At 39.5% G+C, this 17,458-nt stretch overlaps 1 protein-coding gene across 12 annotated transcripts in view; it reads left to right on the top strand.

Annotated features, from left to right (window-relative positions):
- LOC134218180 (septin-7) overlaps positions 1-17,458 on the top strand; it is a 172,271-nt gene that overhangs the window by 49,475 nt on the left and 105,338 nt on the right. For 11 of the 12 annotated variants that reach the window (XR_009981274.1, XM_062697084.1, XM_062697086.1 and 8 more), the window contains 3 exons: positions 5,119-5,229; positions 16,648-17,077; positions 17,210-17,420. Coding sequence is in view for 11 of the 12 variants with exons in the window: in XM_062697084.1 (XP_062553068.1) it covers positions 5,119-5,229; positions 16,648-17,077; positions 17,210-17,420 (752 nt within the window). In the remaining variant the exon portion in view is untranslated. The remainder of the gene's footprint in view (positions 1-5,118; positions 5,230-16,647; positions 17,078-17,209; positions 17,421-17,458) is intronic. The other variant, XM_062697085.1, reaches the window with a different exon arrangement.

Raw genomic sequence — 17,458 nt, 5'->3', positions numbered from 1 at the left:
TAATTCAAATATTGCAACATTTCCAAAAAAAATGAAAAAACATTTTCGTTTTCAACAATAATCTTGTATTCAACAAAAAAAAATCAATTTTTTTGTCTTTCACGATCCTCATGATGCAACAAAGAGTTGTGACGATGGAAATTTGATTCACAGTTACACATTATATTCATATGGAAGGCCCTGTTTCTGATAGCGCATAGGTGGACACAAATAAATATCACACAAATTTGAATAATTATATTTTTTTTAATTATCAAACAATACCTAAGCTTTGTTGCTTTTTTGAAAAAGTCTATATAATTCTATTTAAAAAGTTCAATACAAATTTGTTACTATATTATCTATATTTTTTCAATTATGTATAAAATATCCAACCAAGATAATTTGAAAAAAACTCAAAACACAGAACGTATGCCCGATTTAAACGAAATTATGTAGATTCGATCAACCGTTTTGATTTGTGTTATTCGTTGCTTAATGCAGGAATTTTACGTTCTTATATTATCCGTACGCATAGCATATGTGATAATATTAAATATGTGAAAAATAAAGTGCTTATTTGTTAGTTTCAAGAGCCTTTTTGTTGAGACTTTTTTTTTCCGACAGATGATTGAAATGATAACATTTTGCAAAATTCAACCGCGATATTTTTCTGCAAAATCGCAATGTCTAAAAAATTTGTTCATACAGTATACCCCCGCTGATCCGACAAATGTATGGCCGGACTATCGGGGTTTCTCTCGTTAATCCGACTGTCAAATCCATACAAATAAAGCAAAACAAAATCACAGCACAAATTTGAAAACTGACAGCATAATTAGCGAGATCTGGACTAACGACTCGTCGGATTAGCGAGGTCCGAATAAGCGGGGGGATACTGTACTTAGTTCAATAAAAAAAAAATCAAACTAATAAAGCTAAAAATATAGTATAATTTAGGCCAGCAAAAATCACTCTTCTACATTTAAATTGGCATTTGCAGTATAATTGTTTATATGGAAATTCTTTTCTATTTTAAATATTCATAAAACCGTGGGTTATTTGAATTTATACATTTTTTTGTATCGGGAAATTTTCCATAATATCGGGAGAAAACCGGGAAATAACCGGGAATTTGAAATTCAAAATCCACTGGCCACCCTGAAGAGAGACAAAAACCTCTTCGAATCATAACAAGCCACAATAGGACAGCCCCATATAAAGGTGTGGCCAAAACTACCAAAAGGCCAATTTTCGATTTGGGCGAGTAAAATGTGATGAATACACAGCTTATAACCTATATTTCTATAATCAGGACGGTTTTCATCCCTCCTAGAAATGATATTTTTACGTTTTTTGGGAAAACGGACAGCTTTGCCATGTTTTCGTCTCAAAAGTAACATATTTATATATCGTTACAAAGCTCTTAAACAGATCTATGCAATAGACTTGATAATGTAATAATAGTTCATTCGTCAGAGAACGTTGGTCCATTGTTCCTTATTAAAAATAGGCTGGATCGGACTATGGGCTCAAAAGTTATGGCCAAAATACATTTTCTTATAATGTACGAGAAAGTTTACCAAAACACCTGATCAATCCCCCTAGCGGTAATATTGTACCGCTAGGGGGATTGATCAGGTGTTTTGGTAAACTTCTTATTTTTCAATGTTAATCTAGGTTACTCAATGACGCCACTTTAATTGAATTTGGTGACGAACACAATTCACATAACATTTTAAAGGGAGGGTTATGCCTGAACGTTGCGCATAATTCAAGAACAAATCATCTATCATATAAAAAGCATTACGCAGTGAGAAGGGAAATTGTTCAAAATTTACAATTTTGACATTACTACATTATAGGAGCGAATTATAGATTTAACCATAACGTGTCATAACGTGTTGATGAGTAGTGTGTTGAATAACTCCTTGCCACAATACCTTTTTATAATTATGAAAGAAATCTTAATGAAATATTAAATAAAAGAACTTTCGTTTCGTTGATGTCCCAATATGACGCTAATTGAATCTGTTCTACCCTCCTTTGTTGGTTTAATAAGTTCTACTCAGTGAATTTTCAACATCAGAAGCTGATAGTGCTTTTTGATCATTTTAGGAAATCTGTGTGTTCTGTCCATTTGTCTGTGACACGAATATACAGTTTATATGGCCATTAGTATTTTATCCAGCATCAAACAGGCTTATTGCTAGCCAAAAAGTGACCAAATTCCGTTGTTTTTGTAGAATATGACAAAAATCGATACTATGCCGAAAATTAGCCCCATACCCCATTGAAGGCTCAGAAAAAATATTTTTCTTTTCTGTCTATGTTTTTATGATGAATACCACCGTTTTATTGCAGGATTTATAATTTTGGCCAAAAATACCTTCTTTTTTCCGATTGTGCAAGCCATGAAAACAAGACAAAATTTTCAAAACGACTTATCTGCTTTCGTAAACAAAGATTCAAACGATGATTTGACGAATCTGATAGCTCTCCCACGCAAACCAACACCACCAATAGGTAGGTGAAGGTTTCCGCTAGTTTGCGTAAGAGAGCTATCAGATTCGTCAAATCGTAGTTTGAATCTTTGTTTACAAAAGCAGATAAGTCGTTTTGAAAATTTTGTCATGAAAACAAGTCTATCGCTCTACAAGTTGGAAAAAAAGTTATTCGAATAGGCAGTCCTACCGAGGGGGTTTGATAAAACGTTTTGTTCTCGCTCATTTTATGTTTGGGAACATAGTTTTTTTTCGCACAGCTATATAGAACAATTTGAAATGCATCATCAGAACCAGTGCCCCCAGCAATTGGGGCCTCTTAAAGGAAATTCATCGACTGGTATACTGCCGTCATACATATATTTGTCCCATGTTTGCTGGGATTTCCTATGTACATGGGACAGTTATGCGTAGAACGGCAGTATAGTACCCCTAATCAGTTTTCCTCAGTGGACGGTTTTCCTACCAACACAGTGCAAGTAAGTTAACACAGAATCAAGATTTACCTGACTCTATGAGGTAACCCAGCTGGCGTAAACCCCCCTAGCAGGTTGCAAGAGGTCATGGTGAAGTTTTCCTAGCAGTGTAGACAAAGGTGAAAAACACATACATGTGCTCAGTTCGTCGGACCTCGGATAAATACCATTCTGAGGATGTCAGAAAGGTTAAGAAAAACATGTTCAAAAACATATATGTAATCACTACAAAGTGATATCGTATACTATGAAGATAACACAAGAAATCTATTTCCAGATTATGCACTGTGTGCGTACCACATCGATACTTCCCACTTCATTTTAGCAAAGATGTTTCATGCATGTTTTATTCAATGAAACGACATTTTCGCTTAGAGCCATTCTATGAATGTTTAATCAACTATCACTGTCAAACCGGAGAAACATGCACAAGGCAGTATCACCAGCATTCCCACTATCAGATCAGCAGTCACATATTGCACCTTTGTCGCTCCGTAATGACCCGCATAAAACTCTTTTATATACCCCCATCACATGTTTGTATAGTTGATATGAGGCACGAAGGGTGCTCATATTTAATTCCAAGCTCCCGAATGCAAAATCCATGTCACGAACTGGCTTCCGATTTACACCGGAACAGGACACAGCCCAACATTGCGGTATTACATTTGTCTTGTCACTGCACTTCCGGACATATGCCCGGACCTTTCTACATTTTCCCGATAACAACAACGTGCGGTATTCAAATTTATTCATACCGTTTTCAGGGTTATTTTAGTCTCCAATCTAACCGTTGTTGACGGGGGAAGGGGGTTGGATGTACGTTCCCGTCTGCCAGCGGATTTATTTAGTCTGTAATATTGATTTTCAACTCCATTGTGGGGTTTCCACACCGGCGCTAAGGGCGGATAGCGGAAAAGCATCAACAGTGAGACACTTCCATGTCAACAATTTAACAACTATTGATATAGTCGGTTTTGATAATTAATATTATTGACAGTAGTATCAAATCAAAAATGACTCTATGTCGTTATTCATAATATTGATGGGTTTGTTTTAATTTCATGAAATAGAAATAATAAACGTAAGGAAGAAAAGAAAAAATGAAGGAGTAATGATTAAATAATCCAAAGATTGAACTAATAAAGGAAAAACTAAAGGCTATTTTAAATAGTTGAAAATATTTGAAAGAAGGAGAGAAGGAAATAAAAAGAATGAACGGGATAATATTAGAGCTGGAATAAAACAAAATTAATTAAATCAAACGCCTAAAAGAAATATTTGATAAAAAAAAGTTTGGTTGAAAACAATCTTCCGGTATTTGCATAGTCCTGGACTACTAACGAAGTCACGCCTTTGCTCTGAACGACAAGCTTGCTTTTTCAAAGCTGTACTATTTAAACGATGCAAGGTTCATAAAGACGATGAATTCACATAATCAGTACCAGACATTTATTTATTTCAAAACTGTTCCACTTTTCGAAAATTATCTTATGTTCGTTATTGTTTTTATCATTATTGTAAGCCAACATTATTGGTGCATTACCAAGATCATTTAGTGGTGCTACTGATATCCAATTATTACCTTGTCTCCTTTGAAAAAATAAATCCAACAACCGGAGAGGTGCACTCACAATTATCACCGACAGCTCTTTTGATTTATTTTGTAAAACCATGCAGAAAATTTGCCGCTATTTTAACTTCTCTCCAGTAGGTATGTGGTGTCAGGCGTGCACTCTATCGAAACGGTTGCATGTCGTACACTTGCGATGCAACGCAACTTATCGCTTCTCCCCCGTCCGTATTCTGTCTACGCTCCAATCGCTCTATTTAGCTCGTGTTTATGTTATTGAAACATATTACCGACAGCAACCCTATCCCTAGTAGAGTTCCTCTTCCTAAGGGCCCCACCCCCACTCACCCATGAACGGAGTGTAGTAGCCACTTACTTTCCTCTCCCCGATCCATCGTCCACAAATAGATCCCTCCAGCTCCACGGTGCATGATTTGTGCTTCTCGAGCCTGTGTTCTTCCGTTCATTATTTGAAAACATCGACAGCAGCATTAAATATTGGCTTTTCCAAGGGTGTGCTAATTCGTTTCGCCTTTCTTCTCTTCGCCACTGATCTATCATCGATTGGCGTTGTTCTCATTTACAGCTCCAGTCAAAGCGTGAAATGTTCTTCAAATCGGAGAGCAACAGTCCGTCTGGGCCGCCCCCGAATCCACCGGTGTTAGGCAATCTCAACCTGGCAAACAATAACGTAGTGGTAAGTGTGCTTTCCTTTGTCGCTGTTGAGAGTCCCCTTTAAGGGCAAGTATCTTGCAATCCAAAAATAACCAACCCAATTTCCTTGTTTGAGTTTTGATGGGCACAGATTTCAAAAATAAATTAAGATCGGTAAACGAATTTTTGGTTTTCAAATATCAACGCTGCATTTTTGAAAGCATTTTTTTACAATTGTCTGTTTCGTATTTTTGCTATGTGAACCTGTAACGTAAGGTAATTTAAGTTTGAACCGTATCACCTTAAGCCGACAGGAAGCGCACCGCACATATGATGGGGTTCGTCGTGTGTGGTGTGAGACGCCCGTTCGGTGATGAGATTATTCTTTTCATCGGGTGCGGTGCTGCTTTGCAATGGGCAGCTGAAAGGGAAATCCAGGACGCTGCTCCAATTGCTGTTGATAGAATGCCAAGTAGCTGTGGCTTCATTCATTCAGAACGACCATTCACTCGAGAGATGACGACCGGGCGCCTTCGGACTGATAGTGTCGGGTGGAGACGCTTCGTCTTTTGTTCGGTTGAATGCTTTGACGCAATGGAAAAGAGGCGAAAGTAGGATAACGATGAGCTCTTGACAATATTATGTGATCGACGACAACTAATTTGACTATCAGTCTGGGAGGCTGATGAATGAATCTTTAATTTCTGACTTTTTTTGATACTTCAAGAGCAGTCATATGCAAATTATAAGTACCGTTTTAACTCATATTACGTACACGTTTTTTACTTCGAAGATCTTTATATGGCAAATGAAATAAAATATATTAATGTACCCCGGGGCAAATGGGACCTAAAAAAACGCTAGTTCTGCAAAATTGTTAACGCATACTTAGAAAACGTCATTATATGCTTCCGTTGTTGAAGTGTGGACGTGTTGGAAGCCATTTATTCACTTACAATAAATGTACCTGTAGGACGCAAACGGGGCAAATGGGACCTATTATGTTTTATACTGTTGAACGAAATTAATTAAAGGAATATATAATGTTCATACTTTTTCTGACTCGTAGTATTTTTAAATCATGGATAGAGGTTGGTTGCTTGTCGGATTTTTGTTTTTGCAATAAGAAACGGATTATAATGTTATTATTATTATTTATTCAGACTAAGGCCGGTACCGTCCGCCAACTGCACCCCACCATATATGGTACGCAGCATTTCCTTTCGAAAATTCCGAAAACTGGTCCTCCACGAGCATCGTCCAGGTCTCGTGTCCGTAGAGGACTACCGGTTTTGTAAATTGTCTGCGGCGAACGATTTCCAGCCACTATGCGTCTCCGAATTTCTCTTCTGGTATCATTTTCGGCAGTCACCAGTGAGCCCAAGTACACAAATTCTTCTACCACCTTGAACCTCTTCCTATCATGTACTTCGTCTTCGACGCGTTGATGACTAGTCCGATCCCCTTAGCTTCGCTCTTCGGTCTGATGTAGGCTTCTTCCATCTTCTCAAAGTTACGTGCCATAATGTCTATATCGTCGGCGAAGCCAAATAGCTGAACGGACTTATTGAAAATTGTATCACTCTTGTTAATACCTGCTCTTCGTATTACCCCTTCTAAAGCGATGTTGAATAGCAGACACGAAAGACCATCACCCTGCCGTAACCCTCTGCGCGTTTCGAAGGGTCTCGAGAATGCTCCTGAAACTCGAACTACGCACATCCCCGATCCATTGTCGCTATGATCAACCGTGTCAGTTTATCCGGAAATCCGTGTCCGTGCGGCTTTGAAGTCGATGAATAGATGATGTGTGGGCACGTTGTATTCGCGGCATTTCTACAGTACTTGGCGAATGGCGAACACCTGGTCCTTGGTGGAGCGTTCGTTCATAAAACCCGCCTGGTACTGCCCCACGAACTCCCTTGCAATTGGTGCTAGCCGACGGCATAAAATTTGGGAGAGTACCTTTTAGGCGGCGTTCAGCAATGTGATTGCGCGGTAGTTGCTACAATCCAGCTTATCGCCCTTTTTGTAGATGGAACACACGACACCTTCCACCCACTACAGCTGCAAAACTTTTTTTATTTATTACCAGACTAAGGCCGAAGTGGCCTGTGCAATACATAAAAGTCTTCTCCATTCAGCTCGGTCCATGGCTGCACTTCGCCATACGATTTCCTGCCATGATGCGTCTCCGAATTTCTCTGCTGGTATCGTTATCGGCGGTCACCAGTGAGCCAAAGTACACGAATTCTTCAACCACCTCGATTTCGTCACCACCGATAGAATTCGTGGTGGGTGGCTTACATTGACCTCTCTTGAGCCTCTTCCTATCATGTACTTCGTCTTCGACGTGTTGATGACTAGTCCAATCCGGTTAGCTTCGCTTTTCAGTCTGATGTAGGCTTCCTCCATCCTCTCAAAGTTACGTGCCATGATATCAATGTCGGCGGCGAAACCCACTAACTGAACGGACTTCGTGAAAATCGTATCAGTCGTGTCAATCCCTGCCCTTCGTATTACTCCCTCCTGAGCGATGTTGAATAGCAGACACGAAAGACCATCACCTTGCCGTAACCCTCTGCTCGTTTCGAAAGGTCTCGAGAACACCCCTAAAACTCGAACTACGCACATCAACCGAATTAGTGATGAACTTATTGTTACATAAAAAATCACTTTAATAAAGATAAAAAAAAAATAAACATCAACCGATTCATCGTCGCTTTAATCAACCGTATCAATTTATCCGGAAATCCGTTTTCGTGCATAAGCTGCCATAGCTGGTCCCGATCGATTGTATCATATGCAACTTTGAAGTCGATAAATAGATGATGTGTGTGCACGTTGTATTCGCGGCATTTCTGCAATACCTGGCGTACGGCGAACACCTGATCTGTGGTAGAGCGTTCACCCATGAATCCCGCCTGTCTTGCAATTGGTGTTAGTCGGCGGGAGAGTACCTTGTAGGCGGCGTTTAGCGATTGTGATTGCGCGGTAGTTGCTACAATCCAGCGTATCGCCCTTTTTATAGATGACGACACCTTCCATCCACTCCTGCGGCAGAACCTCATCCTCCCAAACCTTGGTGATTACCCAGTGCAGCGCTCTAGCCAGAGCCTCACCACTAAGTTTAAACAGCTCTCCTGGTAGTTGGTCAACTCCAGGGGCTTTGTTGTTTTTCAGCCGGCCGATCTCCTCCTGGATTTCCTGGAGATTCAGAGCCGGAAGTCGCATGCCCTGCGCGCGAGCTCCTAGGTCTATTACCATACCGCTACCGTTGGCTGCCACAGCGCCATTCAGGTGCTTTTCGTAGTGCTGCTGTGATTTCCATGTGGCCTTGTGGATATTCTTGCGGGGGAAGAAAGTGCTTCGGACTACCATTGTGCGGTTTGAGTGGCACACGGTCGCTTTGGCGGAGCCTATTTGCGGTTACATGTAGCTTTTTATAGAGGTTTAACGGAGTCCACTGTCAAACCCCACCACATCCTAGGCGGGCATCACAACTCGCAGATGGCCTGGCTAGACCTGTGCGCCGCCGCCAGTGGTTTTACTCACGCCGCCGCCGCTGACGATTTTGGGTCAGCGCGCCGCTGATCATAATTTTACGACGCCGATGACTAATCGCAATAAAAAATTAAATTAACTTGAGTCGAGTCAAGTACGAAACACTGAAGATGGCCTAACATTGAAGATTGAAATACGTATCGCTAAAGCAATACAACGTGGTGGAATTAATTGGAATGGTACTAAACTCGTCTATTCTCAATGAAGTTGAGGTGGAACTCGTCAGAATTCAATTTCAAATCTTCCTCAAGCGATGGTGTCTCTAAGTCGGTGTAGTGACATGTATTATCTTGGTTAATGAATAAGTTGGTTGATTAGATTGAGAGTTTGAATGAAGCTTTTTCTAGTAAAATAATACATAAATTGTTTAACTGGTTTTGGAATTCGTTGTCAGGGCCTCATTCAGTTGGGCACCTAAACTTGTAGAAGACTCCCAAAAAAATATGTTTGCTGTGGTACACAAGCTTTTGTGAGGGCCTGGACACATGCTCAAGGCGCCTCTCCCATTCCTATAGGATCTGACAAAAGGTGTAGGCAAACCATTATAGTTCAGGAATATCAAGTTTAGTAACACATTCATTATCTTGACAATATTTTCTTTTTTATTTATTAAAATCAACCAGACCAACTTTCTTTGTTTTTAGATTTGCGCTATTCAGACAGTTGACTTATTGACGAAATTTTATTTTAATATTTAATAGTTTATAGTGAAAGCTCAAGGATTATTTTCTTCAAAAACTTCCAATTCCTGGAATTCCTGTGAATAATCGAAAAAATATCGTTTCGACATTCATTTAAGATTTCCTTCGAAATTTCTTCCAGGGATTCCTTCTGAAAATATTCCAGAAATTGAGGCTTCGTTAATAAATCAAGAAATTTCTTCGGAAACTCCTCTACATATTCCTTCGAAAAGTTTCATTTAAAAACCTTAGAAAATTACTTCAGGAATTCTTCCGGAAATTTCTTTATATATTTCTTTGGAAATTCCTTACGAAATTTCTTACGATTCCTTCAGAATTTCCATTACCGATTTCTTCAGAAAAACCTTTACGAATTTTATTCGGATTTCTTTAAAGAATACATACGAAAATGAGTGCAGGAATTCCTACGAAAATTCCGTTGAGAATTCCTTCGGAGAATCCTTAAAGAATTCCTTCGGAAGTTTATTTAGCAATTCCTCCAGAAATTCCTTAAGAGTTTCTCCAAAAATTGCTTACAAAATCCTTCATTTTTTAAAAGCAAAACCTTTGGAAAATTCCTTGAGAACTCCTTCGGGAATTCCTCCTTTTGAAATTTCTTTGGAAATTATTCCATGAATTCCTTAAATAAATTCTTCAAGATATTGAATAAGAAATTCCTTTGAAATTTACTTAAGGATTTTTTTTAGAATTACTTCCAGCAATCCCTTAAAAACATTCTCCAGGAAATCCTTTAGAACTTCCTGCAGGAATTCCTTCGAAAATGCCTTCATGAGTTCTTTCCGAAAATCTTTCAGTAATTCACTCTGATTTTTTTTCTACAATTCTTGCTGAAAGTCTTTAATTTTTAGATTATTTAATGAAGGAGGAGTTCTCAAGTGTATTTTTGGAGGAGTTTTTGAAGAAAATCATGGAGGGTTTTGTACAGGAATTTCCGAATTAACATTTGAAGGCATTTCCAAAAAAAGAACCTGAAAAGTTTTCGTAAATAATTCCTGAAAGAACTGCTGAAAGAATTTTTGAAGATATTTCTAAAAGATTTCCCAGAAAAAAACCTAGAAGAATTTCCAGAGGGATCCATAAACAAATTTCTGAACGGAATTTCCAGAGGAATTCTCAATGGCAACAATGAAAACAATCCTAAAGTGCCTACTGGCATTTCTGAAGTAATTTTTAGGTTTCCCATGAATTTCTTTGGACTTTTTTTTCAGTAATTCATTCGCAATTTCCTCCACAAACTTCTTTAAAGATTCGTCTGGTGATTCCCTCGGAAATTGCCTTAAGGAGTTCTACAAAAACTCCGGAAAAGAATTTCAGAAAGTCTTTCAGAAATTCTTTCGGTATTTCCCCCAGAAATTAGTTCGAAATTTTCTTCACGTATTCCTTCAGAAATTTGTATACGAAAACCTTGGGAAATTCGTTAAAGTATTCTTCAAAAAGTAAATTCAGAAATTCTTCTGAAAACTCTTTTGGAATTCCTTGCAAAGTTCTTGGGCGAATTTCTAGCAAATTCCTTAAGAATTCCTGAACAAGTTACTGAAAAAATATCCGAATTGTCAAAGCCTCTCCTGAAGGAACTTCCGACAATCTTGAATTTCTTCACATTCCGTCAAGAGTCCGTTCAGAAATCCCTCTAGGGATTTCTTCGGAAAATCCGCAAATATTTTTAGGAAACGAATCTACAAATTAAATAAATGTTGAAATTTCTCAAGATATTCCTCCAAAAATTCAAAAAAAGTTTTCTAAGAACTATTTCAAATCTTCCCTCAGGAATCGTTTAAGAATTTCCAACAGGATTTTTTTTAGGAAATTCCTTTGGTAAAACTTCTGGAATTCCTTAGCAATCCTTCACAAATTTCTTTTGAAATATCAACAGAAAATACTTTAGAAGAGCCTTCGAAAATCCGTTTGAGAATTCCATAAAAAATTAACTAAAAATTCCTTCTGAAATTCATTTACGATTCCTTCACAATTTCCTTTAGGGTTTGAAAATTTGCTTAGAAATATCTTGATTTTTTTATAAATTACTTAGGAAATTTTTCAGAAATTACTCTATGGATTCCTTAGCAAGATTCTAGGCATTTTTTTCCTGAAATTCCCATAATAATTCTTTCAGAACAACTTTAAGCAATTCCTTGGAAAAGTCTCAGGTAATCTTCAGAAAATTCCTTCCATTTCCCTCAGGAATTCCTTTCGTTTTTTCGGGAATCTCTTCAGAAATTCATTCAAAAGTCCTTACATCAGGAATTCTCTAAGAAAGTCCTTTAGGAATCCTTTCGAAAATTTTTTATTTAGGTAATTCCTTCGGAAATTCTTTTACGAATACCATCGGAAACTATTTCGTTCCTTAATAAGTTTCCGAAAGAATTCCAGCAGGAATATTGTATGATTTTACTGTAGAATTTCCCTAAGAGGACATGAATGGATTTTCGGAAGAATACCTCTATGAGTTTCCGCGGAAATTCTCATTGGATTTTACCAAGACGAGCTCGGTACTCTAGTGGCTATCGCTTCTCTCTTATAAGAAGAAGATCGTGGGTTCAATTCCAGACTCGTCCCTTTTCCTACTTTGTATATATTAGTTATTTTCTGTATTTCACGTTCTACCAATACGATTCCTACCAAACGACTCCAAAACGATTCCACACTAACAATTCCAAAACCTTCTGTGCCACCAGAGTTCTCTGCATCTTTCTTAAGTAGGTGTCAAACTAAACGATGGTTTCTGGGGCCCTCCTTGGCCTAGCGGTAAGATTCTCGGCTATAAAGCAAGAAGCTCGCAGTTAATAACTGTGGAAGCGTTAAATGAACACTAAGCAGCGAGGCGGCAATATCCCAGAAGGGGATGTAATACCAATAAGAAGAAGAAGAAGTCCAACTAATAATCCTTACCCTTCCCCAGCGTTCGCAAGGACGTGGCCAGAACAGATCTTACCTGTTGAAGGGTGCATTGCTTCCATCTAAGAGATAGTGATTAGTCTCTTACAAACGACTTTGTTTGTATGGGATCAGTACAAAAGGCCGAATCACAAAAGGCCGAACCACAGAAGGCCGAATCACAAAAGGCCGAAAATGTTCTAGCATACCACAAAAGGCCGAAAACCCAGAAGGCCGAACCACAAAAGGCCGAATGATACAAAAGGCCGAATCTCAAAAGGCCGAATAACACAAAAGGCCGAATCATTACAAAAGTTTCAATCTTTCAATTAAGAGAACTTGGAATATTCACAAATTTACGTTTACTTTTATTATACTGCCCCATTAAGAATCTAATCAATCTTATTCAGTTGAGGTATTTAACGTCAGTTCAACGTCGAAGCTCTATTTTTTAATTGTAAGTAGTTGCATGAAGGTGTTTACAGAGTCAATTTGATTCCTTATATATTGCATAATAGATCAATCTTCATTGCAGTAATTAAAGCATGAACACACGTATAAATATTATCACTTTAAAGTAACGGAGTAATCCAAGAGCTCTCTTTTTTCTTCCTTTGCTGGCGTAGTAATCATTATCAGTAGTATTGGGAAAAGTTAAATTCCCAAATCTAATGCAAGAGCCCGAGTTAAATTCCACCGGATTCATGGCTCACAAAATCGAATTGCCGATTTGCATCAATGTAGGAGTTGTGCGCTTCATGATGCTTGGTTGTGCATTGTGCTAATGATGCGCACTACTCATGATCTAATTGCGACATCAGAAGCTAAACGAAATAGTCTTTTTCAATTATTATGCTTTTGACCAAAAGCTGTATAACTTGCGGTAACGCGCTGTTTCTCAATGCATATCATTTTCTCCCAATTTAAGAGAAACTTACTTCACAAGACTTCACTGAGAAATCACAAAATAATTCGAATATTCTAAATTATATTAAGTATTTGAATAAAAAAAGTCTGAATAAAATCGGCAGACCAACAAAGTGGACCGGAGCGAGCGCGCGCGCGCTCCGGTCCACTTTGTTGGTCTGCCGATTTTATTCGGCCTTTTGTGGTTTCGGCCTTTTGTGATTCGGCCTTATGTGATTTCGGCCTTTTGTGGTTTCGGCCTTTTGTGCATTCGGCCTTTTTTTGCTTTCGGCCTTTTGTGATTCGGCCATTCGTGATTCGGCCTTTTGTAATTCGGCCTTTCGTAGTAGACCCGTTTGTACCACCTACGAATTTATGCGAATTGCTCAATGCTAATGCTAAATTCTCAAGGAATGAAATTTCCCAAGTAATTGGGAGTTCCAAGAATAATCCCGTTTTTACTTCAGAAATTCTTTCAGGAATTGCCAATATTCCTTTCTTTATTTGATAGGCACTCTGTGTTACTTAACCGCTACTGTGCCGAGATCTACTGTGGCATTCTGCTGCCAGAATCCACACAGAATCTATTTTTAGATTTTCCATTATCATTGTTGTTGTCGTTGCCTGTCCATCTCATCGTGAGTCCATTGTGTCCGTTTGTCCATGTCGTCTATCCAATGATCGTTGCATTGTTCGGTTGCCATTTATCCGGGAACGTTGGAGGAATGCCTCCGAGAAGAACAAGTTGTCAGTCGTCATCAGGCAGCCGTGACGGTAAGGCGCGTACCCCAGAACGCCACCGTATGGGCTGCGGATCTGGCGACTGACGAGGGTTTGGTGGAGGGGCTGGGAATCGAACCCATGACCATTCGCTTGTAAGGCGAACGTGTAGCCAACTACGCTACGGGACCCCCTTGTCTTTTTTGGCATATTTAACCAATTTCAAAAATCCGCGGTAAAATTGATTTTTTCAGCCATTGATTTTTTCATCCACGCCGGTTCACGCCGCCGCCGATGAAAACCAACGGCGCGCCGCCGTGACGCCGCCGCCGCCGGGGCAAAAGTGACCACCACGCCGCCGCCGCCGATTATATGACCGGCGCACAGTGCTAGGCCTGGGGAGGGATCGTCAAGCCCTTGGACATGGTCCCTGCTGCCCGCTAAAGTAGATGTGGTACTTGAATGAAGTGTTTGCGATGGGATCCACCTTACCAGGGTTACACTACTTACATCGCCTTGAAGGCCTTCTCGATGCTTACACGATAAAGCATAGTGTGTACAGTTTTGCTTAGTTTCCCTCGATGACACTAAGACCATGATCAGCCGCCCTCAACATGGAGAACAGACGCTCGATCCGATCCACACCTCCGAAGAAAAGCAAAACTCGCCCTACCCTGTCAGCATACGACAATATATAGTTCCCGTCAAGGTTGGTTATCCGATCTTTTTTAAGATTACCCCGCCGGCACCACGGGGAGGCAAGGATAGGAGTTGCTGTGTCAGAGCCTAAGGACCGCGAAATGGGGTACGCATTACCCAGCATTTGCCATGCCTGGGTCACGAAGTACAGGGTGGCCACTTAAATCTGAGAACCGGGAATCAGATAGAACCGGGAAAACCGTGAATCAATTGGGAATTTGATTGACGCTGATTTTGTTAGTTTTGCTTGGACAGACTAAATTAAAGGTATAATTAACTTCTTGTCTGTTCTTTTAAACAATCTTTCTGATAACTGTTTACATTTCATTTGAATTCTAGGATGCACTTCACTCCTAACAGTGACTGCTAGAATGGTCAAGTTGCAGGGTACCTATTACAGGATAGATGGGAGATGGGAATGATCTGGGATTGGACTCATGCCCTCCTTCGTATAGAGCAGGAACGAGCGGTGGCCTTATGACTGCCAAGCCTGTTACTGAAAAAAGCGTCACAGCGAAATTTTCTTAACAGGCGCTTTATTAACACATTATCAATTTGTTTTCTTCGATTAATTTAGGATGTATTGTATTACAATTCTCGCTTAACTTTTCAAAAGGACCTAAGTAACATTTTTTCATGAATTAATTTGAATACTGCAATCAATAGCTTTCATGTTGTTCTGTTGATTGCGCTATTCAAATTAATTCATGAAAAAAATGTTACTTAGGACCTTTTGAAAAGTTAAGCGAGAATTCCATTAATTTTGACGACGAGTTTAAGTCACATGATCAAAAATACGATCGATAAAATCGCGTAGAACAAGCATTGTTGTTCCACAGATTGATTTGTCAAATGAATGCAAAACCTCATTCCCCGATAATTCCTTTTCTCGATACACTTCTGCCGGAAAAGTTCCAAAATTTGAATCGTGAAAATTGGAATAAAAACGGGAATTCCAAAAGGGGCTGGCCATATACCACGTGGACAGGTTTTGGTCAGTTTTAGATACCCCCTTCCCCCAGCGTGGAAAATTGCTCATATCAATTTACTAAAATTTGTATGAACCGTGGACATTCGGCATACCCCTCTCGCCCTTAAACTGTCCACGTGGTATATGGACAGCCCCAAATGGAAATTGAGTGACCACCCTGGAAGTAGCTTTGTCGTATTCTCATAGATGGTTTTGCGTACTAACTCCGCTCTTCAACTTCAAAACTCCGAGTCTTCTCCGAAAACAATCAATTAACTAGTCCTCATCTTTGAAATGTATCACGCAAACTATCCCAACATTCTTTGGGGGTTTCTCTCCCCTGATCATAACTGTACCGTGGAAGATCCAACGTTTCTCATCTACCAGTGTTACGTCTCAAGTGCAAGGCTTATAATCTATTGAAAGAGAGTGGTAACAACTAACGTCTTCATTGTAAGATGGTTGGAATGGGAACGAGCAAACTTTTTAGTAAAAATATAGATTGGCAAGCACAAAAAAATGGATATCAAGCCTTGTTATTGTTTGATATTTTGGATGATCAGTGTTTCATATTAAGAATGGTAGCTTTTCCTAGACATCATTACTTATTGTTTATTCTGAAAGAATTGTTGCAATAGAAGTGAATCTTAGAATGTTGAGTTTTGTAAAAAGAAAAATAAATCCTGAAAGTATTGATTATGTCTGGTACACTATTAAATTAATACTATACGAGTAATGCCCGCAAATCAAAACTGATTCTACATAGGAAACCGCTCAAGTCCATATAACACCCTTGTTAACGCTGATAAGAACGCAGGCATTCTGCTATAGCTACTCATTCGCCCATCGCAATCACACACGCATCGCTGCATTCCATCATCTTGCTAGCCTTGTTGGCCGATCAACAATCGGAACGATGAACATGCGCGCCCCTCTAATAAATTCTACTACCTACTTCAAAGACTCGCCCTTACACAGAACTGGTTCTCACGATTATGTTCTTTCTCCCCCCTATCGTCTCTTCTAGAATAACAGCGCATCGCATCTAAACAATGCCAGCAGCGATAAGCATCCACTAAACTCACATACCACTAACAGCTCCATCGGATCTAACGTCACTAACATGAACAACAACAACAACAATAACAACAACCACAGCGGCGTCACAACCAATGGCACCAGTGTGAACGGGCTCGCCAACAGTTTAAACAATATTTCGTTAAAAGAGAAACGTGACGCAATCCTGAATGCCAACCACCACCCACACGACGGGATGCTGCAGAACAACGGGCACCACGATTCCAACAAAATTCTCAACGAACGACACGAGAAGGAAAAACCAATAGTCAAATCCAAACCCAAAGAGCTGGACGGCTACGTTGGGTTCGCGAACCTGCCGAACCAGGTGTACCGGAAGGCAGTGAAAAAGGGTTTCGAGTTCACGCTGATGGTTGTTGGTAAGTTTGTTTTTATTTTCTAAAATCGTTTTTTAATCTAATTGCGAGGGTATGAGAATGTGGGGGGTTATTCTCAATTATATAGAATGATTTTATTTGTCACATACATTTTTATTCCTGCTCTTTTCACAGGTGAGGCCGGTCTAGGCAAGTCAACGCTAATCAATTCGCTGTTCCTATCGGATGTGTACCATCCGGAGCAGCACCCGGGACCGTCGAAGCGGATCAAAAAAACGGTGACAGTGGAAAGCACGAAAGTATTACTAAAAGAAAACGGTGTCAATCTAACCCTGACAGTCGTAGATACTCCCGGGTTCGGCACTGCCGTAGATAACAGTAACTGGTACGGTTTAGCAGTTATGCACCAAATTTATTTTGCGA

The sequence above is a fragment of the Armigeres subalbatus genome, chromosome 2, assembly GCF_024139115.2.
Source record: "Armigeres subalbatus isolate Guangzhou_Male chromosome 2, GZ_Asu_2, whole genome shotgun sequence".
In the NCBI taxonomy this organism is placed as follows: domain Eukaryota; kingdom Metazoa; phylum Arthropoda; class Insecta; order Diptera; family Culicidae; genus Armigeres; species Armigeres subalbatus.
This window is presented reverse-complemented; position numbering and strand designations above follow the sequence as displayed.